This window comes from Scyliorhinus torazame, chromosome 2 (genome assembly GCF_047496885.1).
Source record: "Scyliorhinus torazame isolate Kashiwa2021f chromosome 2, sScyTor2.1, whole genome shotgun sequence".
Classification (NCBI taxonomy): Eukaryota; Metazoa; Chordata; class Chondrichthyes; order Carcharhiniformes; family Scyliorhinidae; genus Scyliorhinus; species Scyliorhinus torazame.
Window position 1 is genome coordinate 353,104,691 of NC_092708.1, and position 19,876 is coordinate 353,124,566.

Sequence of the window (19,876 nt, forward strand, 5' to 3'; positions counted from 1 at the left end):
CAATGTTAAAAAGCAATTCGTTCCGGGGACCACCAAACTGAAAATTGAATACATAGTTGTGCTGGATATATAAATTAATTCATTACATTTTTCGCATTACATTCACACGGTCCTTACGATTAAGATGCCCGAGTAACTCAAATGATTCAAAGGTTTTTACCTCCACCACACTACCCAAAAGCCATTGCAAAAGTTGATCATTCTCTGTAGTGAGAAAGAATCTCCTAATTTCAGCCCCTAAAGCTAGCATTTATTAGTTTGAGCCCATCCCTTTGCCCTACTATCAGTACTGTTTAGCACAGGGCTAAATCGCTGGCTTTGAAAGCAGACCAAGGCAGGCCAGCAGCACGGTTCAATTCCCGTATCAGCCTCCCCGAACAGGAGCCGGAATGTGGCGACCACGGTCTTTTCACAGTAACTTCATTTGAAGTCTACTTGTGACAATAAGCGATTTTAATTTCATTAATTTCATTTCATTTCATTCATGTATTCTTAAGTGGTATTCCAGATTAACATTTTCCATAGGATTTACTCTTTTATACAGACCAAGGTTTTTGTCCTCTTATGGGGATCTTGATTGTTGAAGATTCAGTTGAGCAATTTTTAGTAGGATGCACTACCAAAGCTGATATGGTCTGGATCTCCCTTCGATGGTGACCATTTGAGAAAAGTAGCTGCTGTGATGTGGAGAGTATTCAATAACTTCTAAACTCTGCCCATCAATAACAATAGCTACAGATGTAGGTGCTTGTCTGGGGTAGATCTGGTGGAGGATTTTGGTCCTGCTGTTGAGTGAGAGACCAACCATTTTGTATGCAGAGTTGGAGAGTTTAACAGTGGCCTGAAGGTCGCTTGCTATGTGGGAAGTTGCAGAAATGTTAGACGGTCACCAATGAGACTTGGGCCACCGAACAAAGACATCTCTGGGCAATGGTGAATTTCCACCAGTGGTGTCTCTGCATGCGACTCAAAGTCAAGTGGGAAGACAGGCAAATAAACGCTATCTCAAGGAGGACAAAGTACAGGTCATGAGGATACTCTGAAGCCCTTGCTGAAAAGGAAGCAAACTGACACTGGTGTGTGGGAGGAACTTGCTGTTAACTGCACTATGTGGCGGTACCTCATCCAACAAGCCGCAACACAGTCCGCGTGATAACACTGGTTTAGAACACCCACCCCAAATCCCCTCAACCCTCAGGGCAACTCTGGCCCTCTCTTCCCAAAGATCTGTGGCTCAGGATTGGCCTGCTGAGTCACCCAAGGATACACAAATCATGAAGCTTGGATAAAGTCATTCTTATTTCAAGGGACTGACAACAATGATGACAACTATCTTAAATACACTTATATTGTCATCTCTCTTATACGTCCTTTCTAGCTGAAATGCTCCAGTCATTCCTCGGATCCCCATGTGGTAATACCAAGTATTGCGGTACCTGAGAGGTGGATGACCATTGGTTAGACCCAGGAGTCTACCATTGGCTGATGTACATTGCTCCGCCCTGACAGGCGGAGTATAAGAACCGATGCCGTCCCAGCAGCCTTCCCTTTCTGTATCGAAGCTGCTGGGGAAGAGTTCTAGCAGATGAAAGCCTATTGGTTATGCCTCACCTTGTCTTGAGAGTAATTGATTGCGCATCAATTTAATCTGCTACAACTTCAGTTGAAAGGATGGATCTCCGTATCAAACCGGAGTGCCTTCAGCTCAGCCCCCACGCGGACAACTCTGCTGCTATTTTCAAAGATTGGCTGGCGTGTTTTAAGGGTTACCGCGACACGGCCGCCGACACCCCCACGGAAGGACAAAAGATGCATCTCCTACGCTCACGTGTCAGCCCTGGGATCTACCCTCTTATCGAGGAGGCGGCGAATTATGCTGCCGCGATCGAGCTGCTAGAAGGACATTATATCTGCCAGGTCTACGCTCGTCACCTGCTGGGGGCTAGGAGGCAAAGCCCCGAGGAAACGTTGGAAGACTTCTACCGGGCGCTGCTGGTGCTGGGCCGAAACTGTGGCTGCCCGCCAGTTTCGGGGAATGAGCACACGGAACTTTTGATCAGGGACGCTTTTGTGGCAGGTTTGACCTCCCCCGATATCCGCCGAAGGCTCCTAGAAATGGACACTCTGGGACTTGCAGAGCCACGGGCCCTGGCGGGGTCCATGGACGTTGCGTATAAAAACGTGCTGTCCTTTGCTCCCGATCGCGCGGCGGCATCCTGGGCTGCGTGGCACCCTGTAGCGGCAGCCCCTCAGACCTTTCCCCTGACCCCGCAAGGCGAGACGGCCCGCTAACGCCGCCGGACACCGCTGTTTCTTCTGCGGGCAGGCGAATCATCCCCGCCTGCGCTGCCCGGCCCGCACCGCCCCTGCAAAGGGTGCGGCAAGAAGGGCCACTAGGTGGGGGTCTGCCAGGTTTGCGCCGTGGCTGCGGTCTCCAGCGACTATCGGCAACCCCCGACCGCCCAGCGCTCACCGCCGCCCCCCTATCCTACGGCCACGTGCGACCCGCGGGCGCGGCCATTTTGCCCCCCGGACACCACGCTGGACGGGTGGTCGCCGTCATTATGTCCCTCGCCGCCGCCATCTTCTTCATCCCCGGACACCATGTGCGACCCATGGGTGACGACATCTTGGATGGTGCCCCAGACCCCCAGCATAGCCGACTACATGCTGCCCGACCAGAACTCTCCATTACTTCAACTGGCCTCAGTGACTCTGGACCAGAGTCAACCCCGGACGCTTGCGAAAGCTAAAACGACGATCTCCATCAACGGCCACGAGACATCGTGCCTGATCGACTCTGGGAGCACGGAAAGCTTTGTTCACCCTGACATGGTACGGTGCTGTTCTCTTGTCACCCATCCCGTAAATCAAAGGATCTCTCTGGCCTCCGGGTCACACGCGGTGGAGATAAAGGGGTTCTGCCTAGCGAACCTCACTGTCCAAGGCAGGGAATTCCACAATTTCCGCCTGTACGTCCTTCCGCACCTCTGCACAGCCACCCTCCTTGGGCTGGATTTCCAGTGCCATCTGCAAAGCCTGATCTTTAAATTCGGCGGCCCTATAACCCCCCTTACTGTCTGCGGCCTCGTGACCCTTAAGGTCAACCCGCCTTCCCTGTTTGCGAACCTCACCCCGGATTGCAAACCCGTCGCCACCAGGAGCAGGCGGTACAGTGCCCAGGACCGGACCTTTATCAGGTCGGAGGTCCAGAGGCTGCTGAGGGAAGGGGTCATCGAAGCGAGCAACAGTCCCTCGAGAGCTCAAGTAGTGGTGGTAAAGACCGGGGAGAAACATAGGATGGTCATTGACTACAGTCAGAACATCAACAGGTTTACGCAGCTGGATGCGTACCCTCTCCCCCGTATAGCCGACCTGGTGAACAGGATTGCGCAATACAAGGTTTTCTCCACAGTGGATCTCAAGTCTGCCTACCACCAGCTACCCCTCCGTAATGGTGACCGCCAGTACACTGCCTTCGAAGCAGACGGGCGGCTCGATCACTTTTTAAGGGTTCCCTTCGGTGTCACGAACGGGGTCTCGGTCTTCCAGCGAGAGATGGACCAGATGGTTGACCGGTACGGCTTACGCGCAACGTTCCCGTATCTGGATAACGTCACCATCTGCGGCCATGACCAGCAGGACAACGACACCAACCTTCGTAAATTTCTCCAGACCGTGAAATTCCTTAATCTGACATACAATAAGGATAAATGCGTGTTTAGCACCGACCGTCTAGCCATTCTAGGCTACGTAGTGCGAAGTGGAGTCATAGGACCCGACCCTGAGCGCATGCGCCCCCTCATGGAGTACCCCCTCCCTCACTGCCCCAAGGCCCTAAAGCGCTGCCTCGGGTTCTTCAGCTATTATGCACAGTGTTTCCCCAGTTACGCAAACAAGGCTTGGCCCCTGATCCAGTCCACAACTTTCCCCCTGTCGACGGAGGCCCGCCAGGCCTTCTGCCGCATCAAAGCGGACATTGCAAAAGCCACGATGCGCGCCATCGATGAGTCCCTCCCCTTCCAGGTCGAGAGCGATGCGTCCGACGTAGCTGTGGCGGCCACCCTCAATCAAGCGGGCAGGCCTGTGGCTTTCTTCTCCCATACTCTCCATGCTTCCGAAATTCGCCACTCCTCGGTCGAAAAGGAGGCCTGGGCCATAGTAGAAGCTGTGCGACACTGGAGGCATTACCTGGCCGGCAGGAGATTCACTCTCCTCACAGTCATGTTCGATAATGCACAGCGGCGCAAGATTAAGAACAACAAGATCTTGCAGTGGAGGATAGAACTTTCCACCTACAATTACGAGATCTTATACCATCCGGGGAAGCTAAACGAGCCTCCTGATGCCCTGTCCCGCGGCACTTGTGCCACCGCACAAGTGGACCGCCTCCGATCCCTCCACGAGGACCTCTGGGCAGCACGGTAGCCTTGTGGATAGCACAATTGCTTCACAGCTCCAGGGTCCCAGGTTCGATTCCAGCTTGGGTCACTGTCTGTGCGGAGTCTGCACATCCTCCCCGTGTGTGCGTGGGTTTCCTCCGGGTGCTCCGGTTTCCTCCCACAGTCCAAAGATGTGCAGGTTAGGTGGATTGGCCATGATAAATTGCCCTTAGTGTCCAAAATTGCCCTTAGTGTTGGGTGGGGTTGCTGGGTTATGGGGATAGGGTGGAGGTGTTGACCTTGGGTAGGGTGCTCTTTCCAAGAGCCGGTGCAGACACGATGGGCCGAATGGCCTCCTTCTGCACTGTAAATTCTATGATAATCCGGGGGTCACTCGTTTTTTTCATTTTATCAAGACCCGCAACCTGCCCTATTCCATCGAGGAGGTCAGGATCGTCACCAGAGACTGCCAAATCTGCGCGGAGTGCAAACCGCACTTCTACCGGCCAGAGAGGGCGCACCTAATAAAGGCTTCCCGTCCTTTTGAACGCCTCAGCATGGATTTCAAGGGCCCCCTCCCCTCCACCGACCGCAACACGTACTTCCTTAACGTGATTGACGAGTACTCCCGGTTCCCATTCGCCATCCCCTGCCCAGACATGACCACAACCACCATCAACAAGGCCCTCCAGGGTATCTTTACACTGTTCGGTTTCCCCGCATACATTCACAGTGATAGGGAGGCCTCCTTTATGAGTGAGGAACTGCGTCAATTCCTGCTCAGCAAGGGCATCGCCTCGAGCAGGTCGACAAGTTACAACCCCCGGGGAAAAGGGCAGGTAGAGAGGGAGAACGGAACGGTATGGAAGACCGTCCTGCTGGCCCTACAGTCCAGGAATCCCCCAGTCTCCCGCTGGCAGGAAGTCCTCCCGGTGACCCTCCACTCCATCCGGTCACTGCTCTGTACAACCACAAATCAGACACCTAACGAACGTCTCCTTGTTTTCCCCAGGAAGTCCTCCTCCGGGACCTCGCTCCCAACCTGGCTAGTGACACCCAGACCCGTCCTGCTTCGGAAACATGTGAGGGTGCACAAGTCGGTCCCGTTGGTCGAGAGGGTCCACCTGCTGCACGCCAACCCCCAGTACGCCTACGTAGTGTTCCCTGGCGGCCGCCAAGACACGGTCTCCCTTTGGGACCTGGCGCCCGCCAGAGCCCCACGCGCACCCGCACCATTGCCCCCACCCCCAGCCTCCCCACAGCACCTAACTGGAGTGTCAGTACTCCCGCACCTCCTGCCTAGGCCCGAACACACAGCGACGCCCCCGACAGGCGCCTTCCCCCCCTGTCCACCTTTTGCCCCAACAGCACCGCCTAGGGGTGACGAAGCTGCCTGGAAGGACGACATCACGTTCCCGGAGTCGCAACTGCCGGGACCCCCATCAGAATCACCGCCAAAGCCCAGACGCTCCAGAAGGACAACCAGGCCACCCGATCGACTGATTGCCGCACTATGAACATTTTGTTATTACCCTCGACATCACGGTACCTCCATACCTGGTCATACCATGCGAAAAGCAACTATTAACGCTGGCCATACCAGGTATTGCGGTACCTGAGAGGTGGATGACCATTGGTTAGACCCAGGAGTCTACCATTGGCTGATGTACTTTGCTCCGCCCTGAGAGGCGGAGTATAAGAACCGATGCCGTCCCAGCAGCTTTGATACAGAAAGTGAAGGCTGCTGGGACGGCATCGGTTCTTATACTCCTATCAGATTAAAGCCTATTAGTTATGCCTGACCTTGTCTTGAGAGTAATTGATTGCGCATCACCCCAACTCTAGGAAAATGATACTTCTCTGCTTGAATTGCTCCTTTGGCGACCTGGGGCGGGATTCTCCGCAATCGGCGCGATGTCCGCCGACCGGCGGTAAATACGGCGCAAATCGGTCCAGCATCGCGCCGCCCCAAAGGTGCGGAATCCTCCGCATCTTGAGGGGCCGAGCCCTCACCTTGAGGGGCTAGGCCCGCGCCGGACTGATTTCCGCCCCGCCAGCTGGCGGGAAAGGCCTTTGGTGCCCCGCCAGCTGGCGCAGAAATGACTTTGCCGTGCGGCGCATGCGCGGGAGCGTCAGCGGCCGCTCACGGCATCCCCGCGCATGCGCAGTGGAGGGGGTCTCTTCCGCCTCCGCCATAGTGTAGACCATGGCGAAGGTGGAAGGAAAAGAGTGCCCCCACGGCACAGGCACGCCCGCGGATCGGTGGGCCCCGATCGTGGGCCAGGCCACCGTGGTGGCACCCCCCGGGGCCAGATCGCCCCGCGCCCCCCCAGGACCCCGGAGCCCGCCCGCGCCGCCTTGTCCCGCCGGTAAGAGAGGTGGTTTGATTCTCGCCGGCGGGACAGGCATTCCAGCAGCGGGACTTCGGCCCATCGCGGGCCAGAGAATCGCCGGGGGGGGGGGCCCGCCAACCGGCGTGGCGCGATTCCCACCCCCGCCGAATATCCGGTGCCGGAGATTTCGGCAACCGGTGGGGGCGGGATTCACGCCTGCCCCCGGCGATTCTCCGTACCGGCGGGGGGTCGGAGAATCCCGCCCCAGATCTGAACACAGTGCCTGATCCAGTGGTCTAACTGGAGCACTGTAAATTGATCACTTCCTCTGACTTGAAACCTATTGATCTGGCTTGAGAGGGAGGGGGAGGGGCTGGGGTGAGGGAGGGGCTGGGGGGAGGGGCTGCGGGGAGGGGCTGGAGGGGAAGGCCTGGGGGGGAGGAGGTACTGGGTGGGTGCTTACCGGGGGGGGGGGGGGGGCCGGGAAGGGCGAGTGATGGAGAGGGTGCGTGCCGGATAGGAGAGGGAGGAGGTTGGGGAAGGTGCGTGCCGGGATGAAAGGGGGGTGTTGGGGAGGGTAAGTGATGGAGAGGGTGCATGCTGGAGAGGAGAGGGAGGGATTTGGGGAGGGTGCGTGCCGGGGAGGAGAGGGGGGGGTGATGGGGAGGGTGCGTGCCGGGGAGTAGAGGGTGGGGGTTGGGGAGGACGAGTGATGGAGAGGGTGCGTGCCGGGGAGGAGAGGGTGGGGCCGGGGAGGGCGAGTGAGGGTGCGTGCCGGGGAGGAGGTGGGGGGGGGGGTTGGGGAGGACGAGTGATGGAGAGGGTGCGTGCCGGGGAGGAGAGGGTGGGGGGTTGGGGAGGACGAGTGATGGAGAGGGTGCGTGTCGGGGAGGAGAGGGTGGGGCCGGGGAGGGCGAGAGAGGGTGCGTGCCGGGGAGGGGGGGGGGGGGGGGGGGGGGGGGGGGGGGATTGGGGACGGTGCGTGCCTGGTTTTGGGAAGGGGGGGGTGGTCTGTCTGGCCATGTGCCAACTGGCAACAGTCGCGACCATGCAGCCCATGGCTCCTGGCTGCGGGAGGGGGTGTTGTATGGGCAATGGTGACATGTCGTCTATCCCCCCCATCCCCACCCCCACAGGCCGTTATGTTTGGTCATCACCCAGTGATGTTGGCCGCTGTGCCGGGAGCCGCACTTCTACATGTTGCCCTGGGGGAGCAGGAGCGTGCCAGGGAGGAGGCGGAGGCTGCCGCAGAGGAGCGTGCCGCAGGGAAGCAGGTGGCAACCTGCCAGGCTGGAGGGCCGCCCGCACGACAGGACGAGGAGGAGGTGGTGGTGGTGCCACTGCGACGGAGACCGCCGATGAGGCCCCGTGTGTACCTGCCCCGCTCGGCGTACTCGGTTGGAAGCGTGTCTATTGAAGGCCATGGAGGATGATGACAACCCGCTCTGCAATGAGCTCTGGGCTTTACATCGTTGGACAATATCTGGCCCATGGCCACAGTACCACCCTCCACCCGGACCGTCCCTGCATGCGGCCGTGACACTGCAGGGCACGGTCCCGTCGTCTGCCCGGGGGAATGGCGAGGGTGGCTCGGGGGGTGCCCACTCACCTGAGGCCGACGTTCTATCACCCCTCACACACCCACTAGCGCTCACCTCACATCAACCCCCGCACGCATAAAGGCAGCTTCTGTAAGTGTGAAAGTGATTTTAATAACAGGTCATACACGTGCCCTAGCCCCAGAACTAATCTGTGCCTTGCACCCGTGCCAACTTACTCAGTGTCTAATTTTGTGGCCTTATGGGCCCTGTGACTACATCTAGGTGGTTCCTCAGATGGTGCAGAAGAACCTGAGGTGGACTCCTGTGATTCCTGCCCTGTGACGAGGGACCCCTTTGGCGGCCGTTTCCTGGGGCGGCCCGGCCTAGATGGGCCAGGCTGCGGCTTGGGCGACTGGGATGGCGTGCTGCCAGCCTGTCCTGCCCGTTGCCCACCAGGTGCACCTGGGACGACCGGGGGGGGGGGGGGGGGGGGGGGGGGGGAGGATGGATGGTCCGAGGTGTCGCGGTGTTCCGGGACCTCCCATACAGGGGCCCAGCACCTCCTCCTCCCTCGAGGTGACCAATGGCCCCCGGGCATCTACATGGGTCGGGGATGCGAACGGACCAAGCACCCGACGCCCCCCCGACACCTGGCGCTGCCAGTCCTGGAGGCCCACCCTGGTATCAACAAGGGTCTGCAAGTTTGCAGCCATGGAGCCCACGGAGTTGGCCATCCCTGCCTGTGTCTGGGTGACGCCAGCCAGCACCTGGGCAATGGCGCCGATGCCCACAGCGATGGCCTGCAGAGACTGGGCCATTGCCTGCTGAGACTGGGCCACGGCGTTGAGCGCCTCTACGATCTGCTGCTGGCACTGGCTCCTGGCTGCCTGTGAGAGGGCAGCCATGTCCTGGGCCACGGACGCCGCCTGCACTGAAAGCCCCAGGCCTTGCATACTGCGACCCATATCTGACACCGTCGCACCCATTGCCTCCACCGCGGATGCCACCCATGCGGTGTCAGCCTGGGTGGCACGCATGACCGGCACCACTACCTGCACCTGCACGTGGGTGCACTCCTCCACCTGCGTCTGCAGCTGCCGCAAGCCGGCCGTCACCCCCTTCGGTCGTCCCTTGGTCAATGCCTGCATACGGTCTATGGGTGGATGTGGAAACTCCAGGAACCCGGGACCCATATGGGTGGCAGATGGTTGCCTGCACCGGGCTGCCCTCCGACCGTCCGGCCTCTCGGCTGCTCCTGCCTCCACCTGCTGTACCGGGACGGCTGTGTTGTGCGCACCAGTTAGTGTCCCAGATCCCTCATCGCTAAAGTGCCCAACCGAGGTGAGTGTCTCTGCGATGGTGGAGGGTGTAGGAGATAGCAGTGGCGTAATGGCGTGCTCCTTATCCGACCCGAAGTCCGGGGTCCTCTGCAGTGGTGATTCCTGTCCATCCATCCCCTGTGTGTGGGTGTCGTGTCCGTCGGTGTCCTGGGTGTCGGTGCCCTGTGTGTTAGGCTCCGGTGTGTTAGGGTCCTGTGTGTCGGTGTCCTGTGTGTTGGTGTCCTGTGTGTCGGTGTCCTGTGCGTCGGTGTCCTGTGCGTCAGTGTCCTGTGCGTCAGTGGCCTGTGCGTCAGTGTCCTGTGCGTCAGTGTCCTGGGTCGGCTGCGACAGGAGCCTGTTGCTGTGGCTGCCCTCCTCGTCGCTGGGTGTGGCCCACCGGCGACGCCGCACTCGCACTAGGTGTGGCCGGCGTCCGCCTGGTGCTCCGGGTCTGTCCCTGGCTCGTGGCCGCCCTGGAACGTCCTGGGGGCGGCGTCCGCCTGGTGCTCTGGGTCTGTCCCTGGCTCATGGCCGCCCTGGAACATCCTGGGAGCGTCGTATGCTTGATTGGCCGGGTCCGGGTCTGTCCCCCCTTCCCCCCCTACCCCTTCCCCCATATCCCCCTTCCCCCATATCCCCCCTTCCCCCCCATACCCTGCCTTTCCCCATATCCCCCCATACCCTCCCTTCCCCCATATCCCCTTCCCCCATATCACCTTCTCCCATGTCCCCCCTTCCCCCATATCCCCCATATCCCCTTCCCCGATATCCCCCTTCCCCCATATGCCCCTTCCTCCATATTCCCCTATCCCCCCTTCCCCCATATCCCTCCTTCCCCCATATCCCCTCATATGGGGGAAGGGGGATACGGGGAAGGGGGATATGGGGGAGGGGTGATATGGGGGAAGGAGGGATATGGGGGAAGGGGGAATATGGGGGAAGGGGTATCTGGGGGAAGGGGGGATATGGGGGAAGGGGGGCAGGCAGTGGGGGGTCTCACTTGGCGCTGTGGGCAGACATTTTGCCGGGTCTCCGGAGGGGTGGGGGGGAGCGTCTTTTGTGCAGTGACGCCGCGCGCATCCGTGACGCGTGAAGCCGACGCGAATGGCGACATGCCGCTACTAGCCCATTCCCGGCCGGAGAATTCACGATGTTTCGGGCGGCCCAACACCGGAGTGATTCACGCCGTTTTTGGCACCGAGTTTGGGCCATCACGGAGAATCCCGCCCATGATGTTCGTTCTGTCTTCAAAGAACACCTTTTGGGTTTCTACAATGTTTATTAAAAATAAATTGGATTGATTGATTTTGCTGACAATGATACTTGATTATGGAATGAAACATTTTGCTTACTTCCTTTGCAATTCAAGCTGTCTGGGGACAAGGGGATAATGCTTAATTTAACTGCTGCTCATCTCCGATTTTTTCACTCCCCTTTGCCAAGCCTTGGGCAGGCTATTTCTGTCAACATATTTTCTCTTCACTTACTAGCCTGTTCACTGCTCCTGACAATGTGATTTAGGAAAAATAACTTGATTTTGTATTCCTGCACAGAAAGACCACAGAATACCTGGTCACAGAATACCCCTGCTCCAGACCAAGGTCATGGTTTTAAAGAGTCATTGAAGGACACTGATGGGGCGATGGGCTGAAATTCTCAATCCTTTTTATTTTCCCAAAGGTGGGTCTGTTCTGAGGAATTACTTAACATCAAATACCAACAAAATAATGGTAGGGTCTTTTGTCAAATATATGAATGTTCCTAGACAAATATATGAATGTTTCTAGACTAAAATGCAAGAATGAAGAGCATTATAGCTAATATTTTTCAAATCCACTTATTGCTCTGCAAACCCAAGATGTCCACACATCCAGCATTATCAACAAATCTTGATGCTAAATAGAAGTTTATAGATAGCAAAAGCAATAGGTTATTTGTTTACCTCTATATCCTTGATCAGTTTCCCTGAGATCAATCAAGGTGATGGGTTGGAAATTCAAATCCCACAAGCGAACACATCCATCTCGACCTCCTGTAGCAAATCCTTCTTCACAGGCATTCATGCTGAAGATTCCTGACTGAATGAGTATTTAAATAAACCGGCACTTTGTTGTTACTTTAATTTAACTTTTGTATCAAGAAGTCTTCACGTGCAGCATTACAAAACAGACACATTTTGAAATATGAATCAAACATTAAACAGATCAAACTTTGCAATTACAAAAAAAACAGCCTTATTTTCTGCTTTATTCTTTCATGGGACGTGAAACCAGACCAGTGCTAAGTGAATGCTGAGAAGTTTTTTTAAAACACAGGGCAGAATGAAGCCTAAGGACACTGAACAGACTGGAAACACAAGGACATTTGAGAGAGACTGGGACAAACAGAAAAAAAGAAAATTATATTTGAAGTGTAGTCACTGTAACTTTGCAGCTAAGTACAGTAGCCAATGTGCACTCAGTAAGGCTCCACAAACAGTGCATGAGTTAAATGAGCACAATCGTTTTTTTGGTGGTGTTCCCACTGCATTTTTCAGAATCACGGAATTCCTACGGCACAGGAGGCCATTTGGCTCATCATCCCAACACTGGCTCTCCAAATGAGCTTCGACTTAGTTCCATTCTCCTGCCTTTTCCCACTACCCCTACAAATTGTTTTTATTCAGATAATCATCTAATGCCCTCTTGAACACCTCAATTGAACCTGCCTCCACTACACTTTGCAAGCAGTGTATTACCCAGGCTCAAACCACTCGCTGTTAAGGAATGGGTTAAGAAACATTCCAATTAGATGTCTCATTGATCCAATAATTGACACTGATATGTAAAGAGGCTACAGGTGGCCTTTGGAGCATGTGATGTGACGATAGAGGTTGTTGCAGAGTGTGTTCAAGGAAAAATAAAGGTGTTTGGGAAAAGGTGCAGAGCTCTTGACTTTTTACTCAACAGCAGCCAGAGGCGCTAACATCGCTGTGTGAAAAAGTTTTCTCAGATCCCATTTGCTTCTTTTGCAAGTCACTTTCAATCTGTGCCCTAATGCTCTTGATTCTTTTACGAATGGGAACATTTTCTCCCTATCAATTCTGTCCAACCCCTCATGATGTTGAGCATCTCTATCAAGTCTCCTATTAACCTTCTTCTCTCCAAGGAGAACAGTCCCAACCTCTCTAATCTATCTTCATAACTGAAGTTTCTCATCCCTGGAACCACCCTTGCAAACCTCTTCTGCCCTCCCTCCAATTCATTCACATCATTCCGAGAAATGATTGGAGAGGGAAAACTAAGTGGCCAGGAGGCTGTGGACTATCAATCCCAGTGAGGCAACTGCAGCACATAAATGCTTTAATACAGACATTTCTATATATTTTGGTTTGTCTTTGACATTTATTTTTAAATTTATACTTTGAGAAACCCCAAAGAAAAATGGAGGAAACAAATTCTGCGCATATGCTGGCCGTAGAATAGCCGCACATGTGCAGTTTGTTCTTTTTCTCGATCCTCAGGTTCTGCGTAGGCACTGACCGGAGAATGGCCACACACGCGCATTTGGTTCATTTTCACTGTCTTCATGCTGGTGAATTGCCCTGCTCACATGTGCAGTTCATTTTTGTTATTTTCTTTAGCCGGAAACTGTTCTGCATGCCTACACAGGAGCAGCAGAAGTAAAACCAGGAAGAAAATGAAACAGTGCAAAAATGTTAGAGGACCTGGAAGAGGAATGCCATTCTGAAGAGAGTGTGCGCCAAAGGAATAGAACATAGGGGATGGCGGAGGAACCAGTGAGTTGGCAAGAACGAGTTCTCAAGAAGAATGTCTAGTCAAGGGAAACGAACAGGAATCTGCAAAAGGTTTTGTTAAGTGAAGTTAGAAGTAAGGAGCAGAGAAAAAGGTTCCAAAGAGATACAGTTGCAAGGAGTAGCCGTAAAGCAAAGTGGGCTTGAGAGAATCCAGAAGATCCGGGGGACAACTGAAGGCTGGTGACTCCTTTTTAGGGGACTTTGGAGCATTAGTTTTCTGCTTGGTCAAATAACTGAGAGTGTGCATGAAAGGTGAAGTTTGAATGTAGCGCAAGATCCAGGAGTAAGGAACATCAGAGGGAAAGGTTGAAACCCTAGGAGGTGGATCCTTGTTGAGGTCACCCAAACAAAAGCATGGTTTGGGAGAGAATTCCAAGGCAAGCTCTTTGAATATGGAGATTGGAAGCCCTAAGATATTGATAATTCTGCTAATTTTTTGGGACTGTAACATGTTTGGATTGTATTTCTTGACCACTCTTTAAAGGGTCCAGTTTGAATTTCTGCTAGTTGGAATTCGTTACAGAGAATAGTTTGTGAGAAACAGACATTGCATTGCTTTACAACTTAAGTTGCCTAGGAGCAGCTCGGTTTGAAAAAGGGCTAAAGGTAGTTTGAATTTAGTATGACACTTGCCTTTAAACAAAACCTGTGTATTTATTTAATTGATTTATATTTTTAGGGCAGGGCATTTGTATTAGGGGAAAAGTTTTCTGTCTTTCCTGATATTATGTTATCAAGTGTAATTGACAAGAGGATATGATTTTTTTGTAACTTCTGTATTTAAAGGAAATGTATTATTTGTTTGCAATAGAATGTAAACTTTTTGGGGCCCAAAAAAGAGATATCTCAGTTTAGGATTCATAAAGCAGGGATTGCAAAGGTGGGGTGACACATGATGACTTGCACCCTCTAGCCAATGGAAAAGGTGAATTTGGACAAGCAATAATGAAACTGGGAGATAAAAGTCGAGAAATCGTAATCCTTGTTGGCACAGTGTTACCAATGCTTCTGGCACATGATTCTTCTGGACACAGTTCAACATCACTTCAAAGTCAGAGAAGAGAAATACATCGCCTGTGCAGGCAACATCAAGAACTCCTAGGATCTTGAAAGATGAAAGATGGGGGTCGGGGGGGTAGAAGATTCATGAGCAAGTCATAGACTCTGCTTTGGTGGCATCCATCACTTGATTTTGGAGTGTGTGACATCCAACCACAGTTTGCCTATTAGTTTCATGTATGTGATCGTGTAACCAACTAATTAATAGAAGCAGGGCTTCTAGTTTATATATACCATGTACATACAAAGTACTTACTGTGAACATTAGAGTATAAGACAGTAAATTGTGTTATCATTATGAATTTGTATATATCTGAAAAGGTATAGTTGGAATGAAGTAGTGTAATTTGACTCATTTACTTGCGTTTGTATTGAAACCTTTCCAACCGTTTGAATAAATGTTTTATTCTTCAGGTAAAGTTCATCAGCAGACTCTTGTGAATCTGTTCAGTAACCATTCTCCACAGTTTCTGAACACAAAAATATAAGTTAGCGTGTCGAAAGCCCTGGAATCTGACTTGTCCAGTGGTCACATCAGCTGGGATCATAACCATACGTATTTTTCACCATCAATTCGTAACTGACAACATATGGGTCAAAATATAATAACACACTGAATACTTGAAGAACCTCCATTTTTCATTCACAGATTGAAGGGCCTGCTATGCATTGTCAATGTGCCCTGCTTCTATTACTTAGTTGGTTACACCTTCATATACATGATTGTAGTATATACAGGTAAACAAATGGTCACAACCTAACAAGTGGCATTTGATTGCTCGAACCATTAGTATGAAACCTTAGTCATATTCAAGCACATTTCACCACTTAGTATTTTTTCATTCAAAGGCAATATAATTCCAGTAATGTATACTTGCCCCATGTGCACTGTGGACAGTCCGCACAAGATTAATCCCTTTCCATACATAAATGTCACCATTTAGGGCTCCTGAATAAGTAACCTCATCACGTGCACAGGCCAGGCACAAAATGGTCTGGAGCTCTCCACTTTTGCCAAACACACCTCGTTTGGCTGCTAAGGCATTCCCGCATAAACTCCAAAACTGAAAAAGAAAGCAATCAACTTTTAGGTTTCTATTACAAATACCCAAACACAAAAGAAATGTTGGGCTGGCTTCTTCATTGCCCGATGCCGTGATCGCAATTCCCGATCGGGCAATGAATGAAGCGTCTCCCAAAAAATTGGTTCGCGCCAGGTGCTCCAAGTACCCTGCTTTGATGCTAATCACAATGTTTTGAAACACTCTTGCTATGATTCACAGCTCCTCATCATATCAAAAGGAGCTTAGTGGTTTCGCTTCCACTTACTCACAGCAAGGGAGAGAGTTGTAACACCCTTATGGGAGGGGGGGGTTACCCATTATTCCTGTGGTTGGGGGGAGAAAATGCCCCTACTTTTCACTGGGGACGGGTGGGGCAGGATATGCGTGTGTGTGTGTGGGGGGGCGGCGGCGAACGCCCACCACCAGACCTCGGGATCTGGCGGCTCACTGAATAAGGCAGCCCGATACTGGGATTCTAACGGAACCCAGCGAGCTCTCCACCATGCACTGTTTACATTCAATTTCACAGACCTGTTATATAGAAGCCCAAAAGCTTTTAGAAGCCATCTGATTGACAGATCCAGGCAGTTTCAAAGGGAGGATTAAGGTTGTTTATTTATATAACTCTACAGGGGCTCCATTCACTCAGAGGAGCAGCTGTTTTTCTAACCGCAGTTTGTTCTACGCACGCTCTTGAAACTGCCTGGAGCTGTTAATCAAATAGCTTGCAATCGATTTTTGGCTTCTAGGCATACAAACAGGCTAGAAAAAGTTAAAGAGAAATGAAATTGACTATGAAAAAAACACTTATGGGTTTCACCACATTAAAGGGAATACTTCCAGCTCCACCTCACAGATCTTTGAACTTGACATACTGACAGACACTTTAAGGGTTTAAGATGGCAGATGGGAACACTCACTTTATTATCAGAGAACGTTATTTTTAAGATGTTGATAGATTGGTTAAAGGAACTAATGGCTGCAGATGGGAAGAGCAGCCAAGCGACACCCATCCCAAGAAAGACCTGAGTCCCTCCAGTCCAGCACAAACCACCTTGATTTCCATCTCCCATGAAGGATTCCCCCTCAGAACCTTGGAGACAATTGTAGAAAGGATACTCACCCCCTTGGCACCTCTTAAGAGTGCAAGGTGCCAGGTTGGCACTACCAAAGGGCGGGGCCTGAAGGGTGGGGGATCAGGTAGCCTGAAAGGGGGGACTGGGGGTGAGGTTGAGGCAGGGAGTGAGAGGAGGGGCCTTGCCAGCGTTTAGAGTGGCGAGGGGCCTTGCCAGCAATCTGGGGGGGGGGGGGGGGGGTGGCATGGCATGGTCGCAGCAGCATTCAGAAATCGGCACTATTTAAAAAAGGCACTGTGATGTCTTTTTAAAAAAATATTTTTTATTCTCCTTTTTCACATTTTCTCCCAAATTTACACCCACCAACAATAAACAATAATCAGTAACAAATATGTCAACCCCCATATCAATAACAACGATCCCACCCTCCCACCAAACCCCAAACATTAGCCCGCATGTTCACATAAACAAATGACAAAAAGGAATCAGTAATCACCCCTAGTCACCATTAACACACACCCTCCCCCCAACCCTCCCATCCACCCACCCCAACTAATGTTCGATGTTATCCAGTTCTTGAAAGTGCATAATGAATAATGCCCTTGAATTGTAGAACCCCTCCATCCTTCCCCTCAGTTCAAACTTAACCTTCTCAAGAGTCAAGAATTCCAACAGGTCCCCCTGCCACGCCAGGGCACAGGGTGGAGAGGTTGCTCTCCAACCCATCAGGATCCGCCTTCGGGCAATCAACGAGGCGAAGGCTACAACATCTGCCTCCGCGCCCGTTTCCAACCCTGGCTGGTCCGACACCACGAATATGGCCTCCCGGGGGTCCAGGTCCAGTTTCACGTGTACCACTTTAGAAATTACCCAAAAAACCTCCTTCCAGTAATCCTCTAACTTTGGACAGGACCAAAACATATGAACGTGATTAGTGCGCCCCCCCCCCCCCCCAACCCTCGCAACGTTCACACACATCTTCTACTCCTTCAAAGAATCGGCTCATCCTCGCCCTCGTGAGGTGTGGTCTGTATACCACCTTCAGCTGTATGAGCCCCAACCTCGAGCACGAGATGGAGGCATTCACTCTCCGGAGCACCACACACCAGAACCCCTCCTCCATATCCTCTCCCAACTCTTCCTCCCACTTTGCTTTGATCCCTTCCAGTGGTGCCTTCTCCTCTTCCAAAATAGCCCCGTAAACCGCTGACACTAGCCCCTTCTCCAGTCCCCCTGTCGTCAGCACCTCCTCCAGCAATGTGGAGGCCGGCTCCACCGAAAAGCCCTGTATCTCCTTTCTGGCAAAATCTCGAACCTGCATATATCTAAACATTTCCCCCTGCTCCTTCAGTCCTGCAAACCGACCCCTAAGAAACAAATCTTTTAGTGTCTTAATCCCCTTCTCCTCCCATTTCCAAAAATTTCCATCCCATCTCCCTGGCTCAAATCTGTGGTTCCCCCGAATCGGCATTTCTCTTGACCCTGCCCCCAACCCGAAGTGTTGCCGAAACTGCCTCCAAATTCTCAGTGAAGCTATTATTACCGGACTCCATGAGTATTTCCCCGGTGCTATCGGGAGCGGCGCTGTTGCTAGTGCTTTCAATCCCGACCCCCTGCACAAACTCTCCTCCATTCTTACCCACTGGGAATCAACCCCTTTGACCCAGCTCCGCACCTTCTCCACATTCGCCATCCAGTAGTAATACATCAGGTTCGGAAGACCCAAACCCCCTGCCTGCCTTCTCCTCTGTAGCAGCACCTTTCTAACTCTGGCCACCTTCCCTCCCCATATGAACAACGTAATCCTTCCCTCAATCTCTCTGAAAAAAACATTTGGCAGGAAAATCGGCAGGTATTGAAAGATGAACAGAAATCGCGGCAACACATTCATTTTAACCGCCTGTACCCGACCCACCAGTGACAGAGGGAGACCATCCAACCTTGCCAGATCAGCTTTCACTCTCCTCACCAAACTAGAAATGTTGTACCTGCGGAGCCCCCCCCCCCACTCCCGGGCAACCTGCACCCCCAGGTACCTAAAGTGAGTCCTTGTCCAACGGAATGGCAGCCCCCCCACCCCCGGCCGAGACACCACAAAATACTCACTCTTGTCTAGATTTAGTTTGTACCCCGAGAAAGATCCAAACACTCGAAGCAGCGCCAATATTCCCCCTATCGACACACTCGGTTCCGACACGTATAACAGCAAGTCATCGGCATATAAGGAGACCCTATGCTCTATCCCCCACCCCCCAGCACTATTCCTTTCCATACCCCCGAACTTCTTAATGCGATGGCCAATGGCTCAATCGCGGGTGCAAACAGCAGGGGGGACATAGGACATTCCTGCCTAGTCCCACGTTGGAGAGAAAAGTACCTCGAGCTGATGTTGTTTGTGCAGACACTCGCCCTCGGCTCCTTACATAGTAGCTTTACGCAGTTCACAAATCTTGGTCCATCCCAAACCGCTCCAGAACTGCCATCAAGTACCCCCTTTCTACCCAGTCAAACGCCTTCTCAGCGTCCAGTGCCACAAACACTCTGTTTCCTTCCCCTCTGCCGTCTCAATACCCTTCTAACATTTGAAAGGAGCTGCCTCCCTCTCATGAACCAGGTCTGATCTTCACCTATCACCTTCGGGAGGCACTCCTCCAGCCAACCCGCCAGTACCTTTGCCAACACTTTTGCGTCCACATTTAGAAGCGATATGGGGCTATACGACCCACACTCCGTCGGATCCTTATCTTTTTCTAGCAACAGGGAAATCGATGCCTGCCCCAAAGTTTGTGGCAACACCCCCTTCCCTATCGCATCTTCAAACATCCCCACCATCAGGGGTGCCAGCTTATCTTTGAATTTTTTATAATATTCCACTGGAAACCCATCCGGCCCTGCCACCTTCCCCGACTGCATCCTCCCAATCGCATCCTTTATCTCCTGCTCCACTATCGCTCCTTCTAATGTAGCCCTGTCCCCCTCCCCTAACCTCGGGTACTCCAACCCATCTACAAATTCCTGCATCTCACAGTCTCCCCCAGGTGGCTCTGACCTGTACAACCTCTCATAAAATTTCTCAAAAACCTTGTTAATCAGATCCGGAGCCACCACCAACTTCCCTGCCCTATCCCTCACCTGCACAATTTCCCTTGCCGCTGCTTCCCTCCGGAGCTGACCTGCCTTATTTCCATGTTCGTAAACTGCACCCCTAGCTCGTCTCAGTTGGCGCACCGCCTTCCTGGTATATAGTCGGTCAAAGCTCGTCTGTAGTTCCTTCCTCTTTTCCAGCTCTGCTGGGTCCCCATCTTC

At 52.7% G+C, this 19,876-nt stretch overlaps 1 protein-coding gene across 6 annotated transcripts in view; it reads right to left on the bottom strand.

Annotated features, from left to right (window-relative positions):
- Positions 1–19,876, bottom strand: part of LOC140403495 (echinoderm microtubule-associated protein-like 5) — a 415,808-nt gene that overhangs the window by 270,915 nt on the left and 125,017 nt on the right. For all 6 annotated transcript variants that reach the window (XM_072491458.1, XM_072491449.1, XM_072491467.1 and 3 more), the window contains 2 exons: positions 15,309–15,494; positions 11,518–11,653 (listed from right to left, as the gene is read on the bottom strand). In XM_072491458.1, the coding sequence (XP_072347559.1) occupies positions 11,518–11,653; positions 15,309–15,494 (322 nt within the window). The remainder of the gene's footprint in view (positions 1–11,517; positions 11,654–15,308; positions 15,495–19,876) is intronic.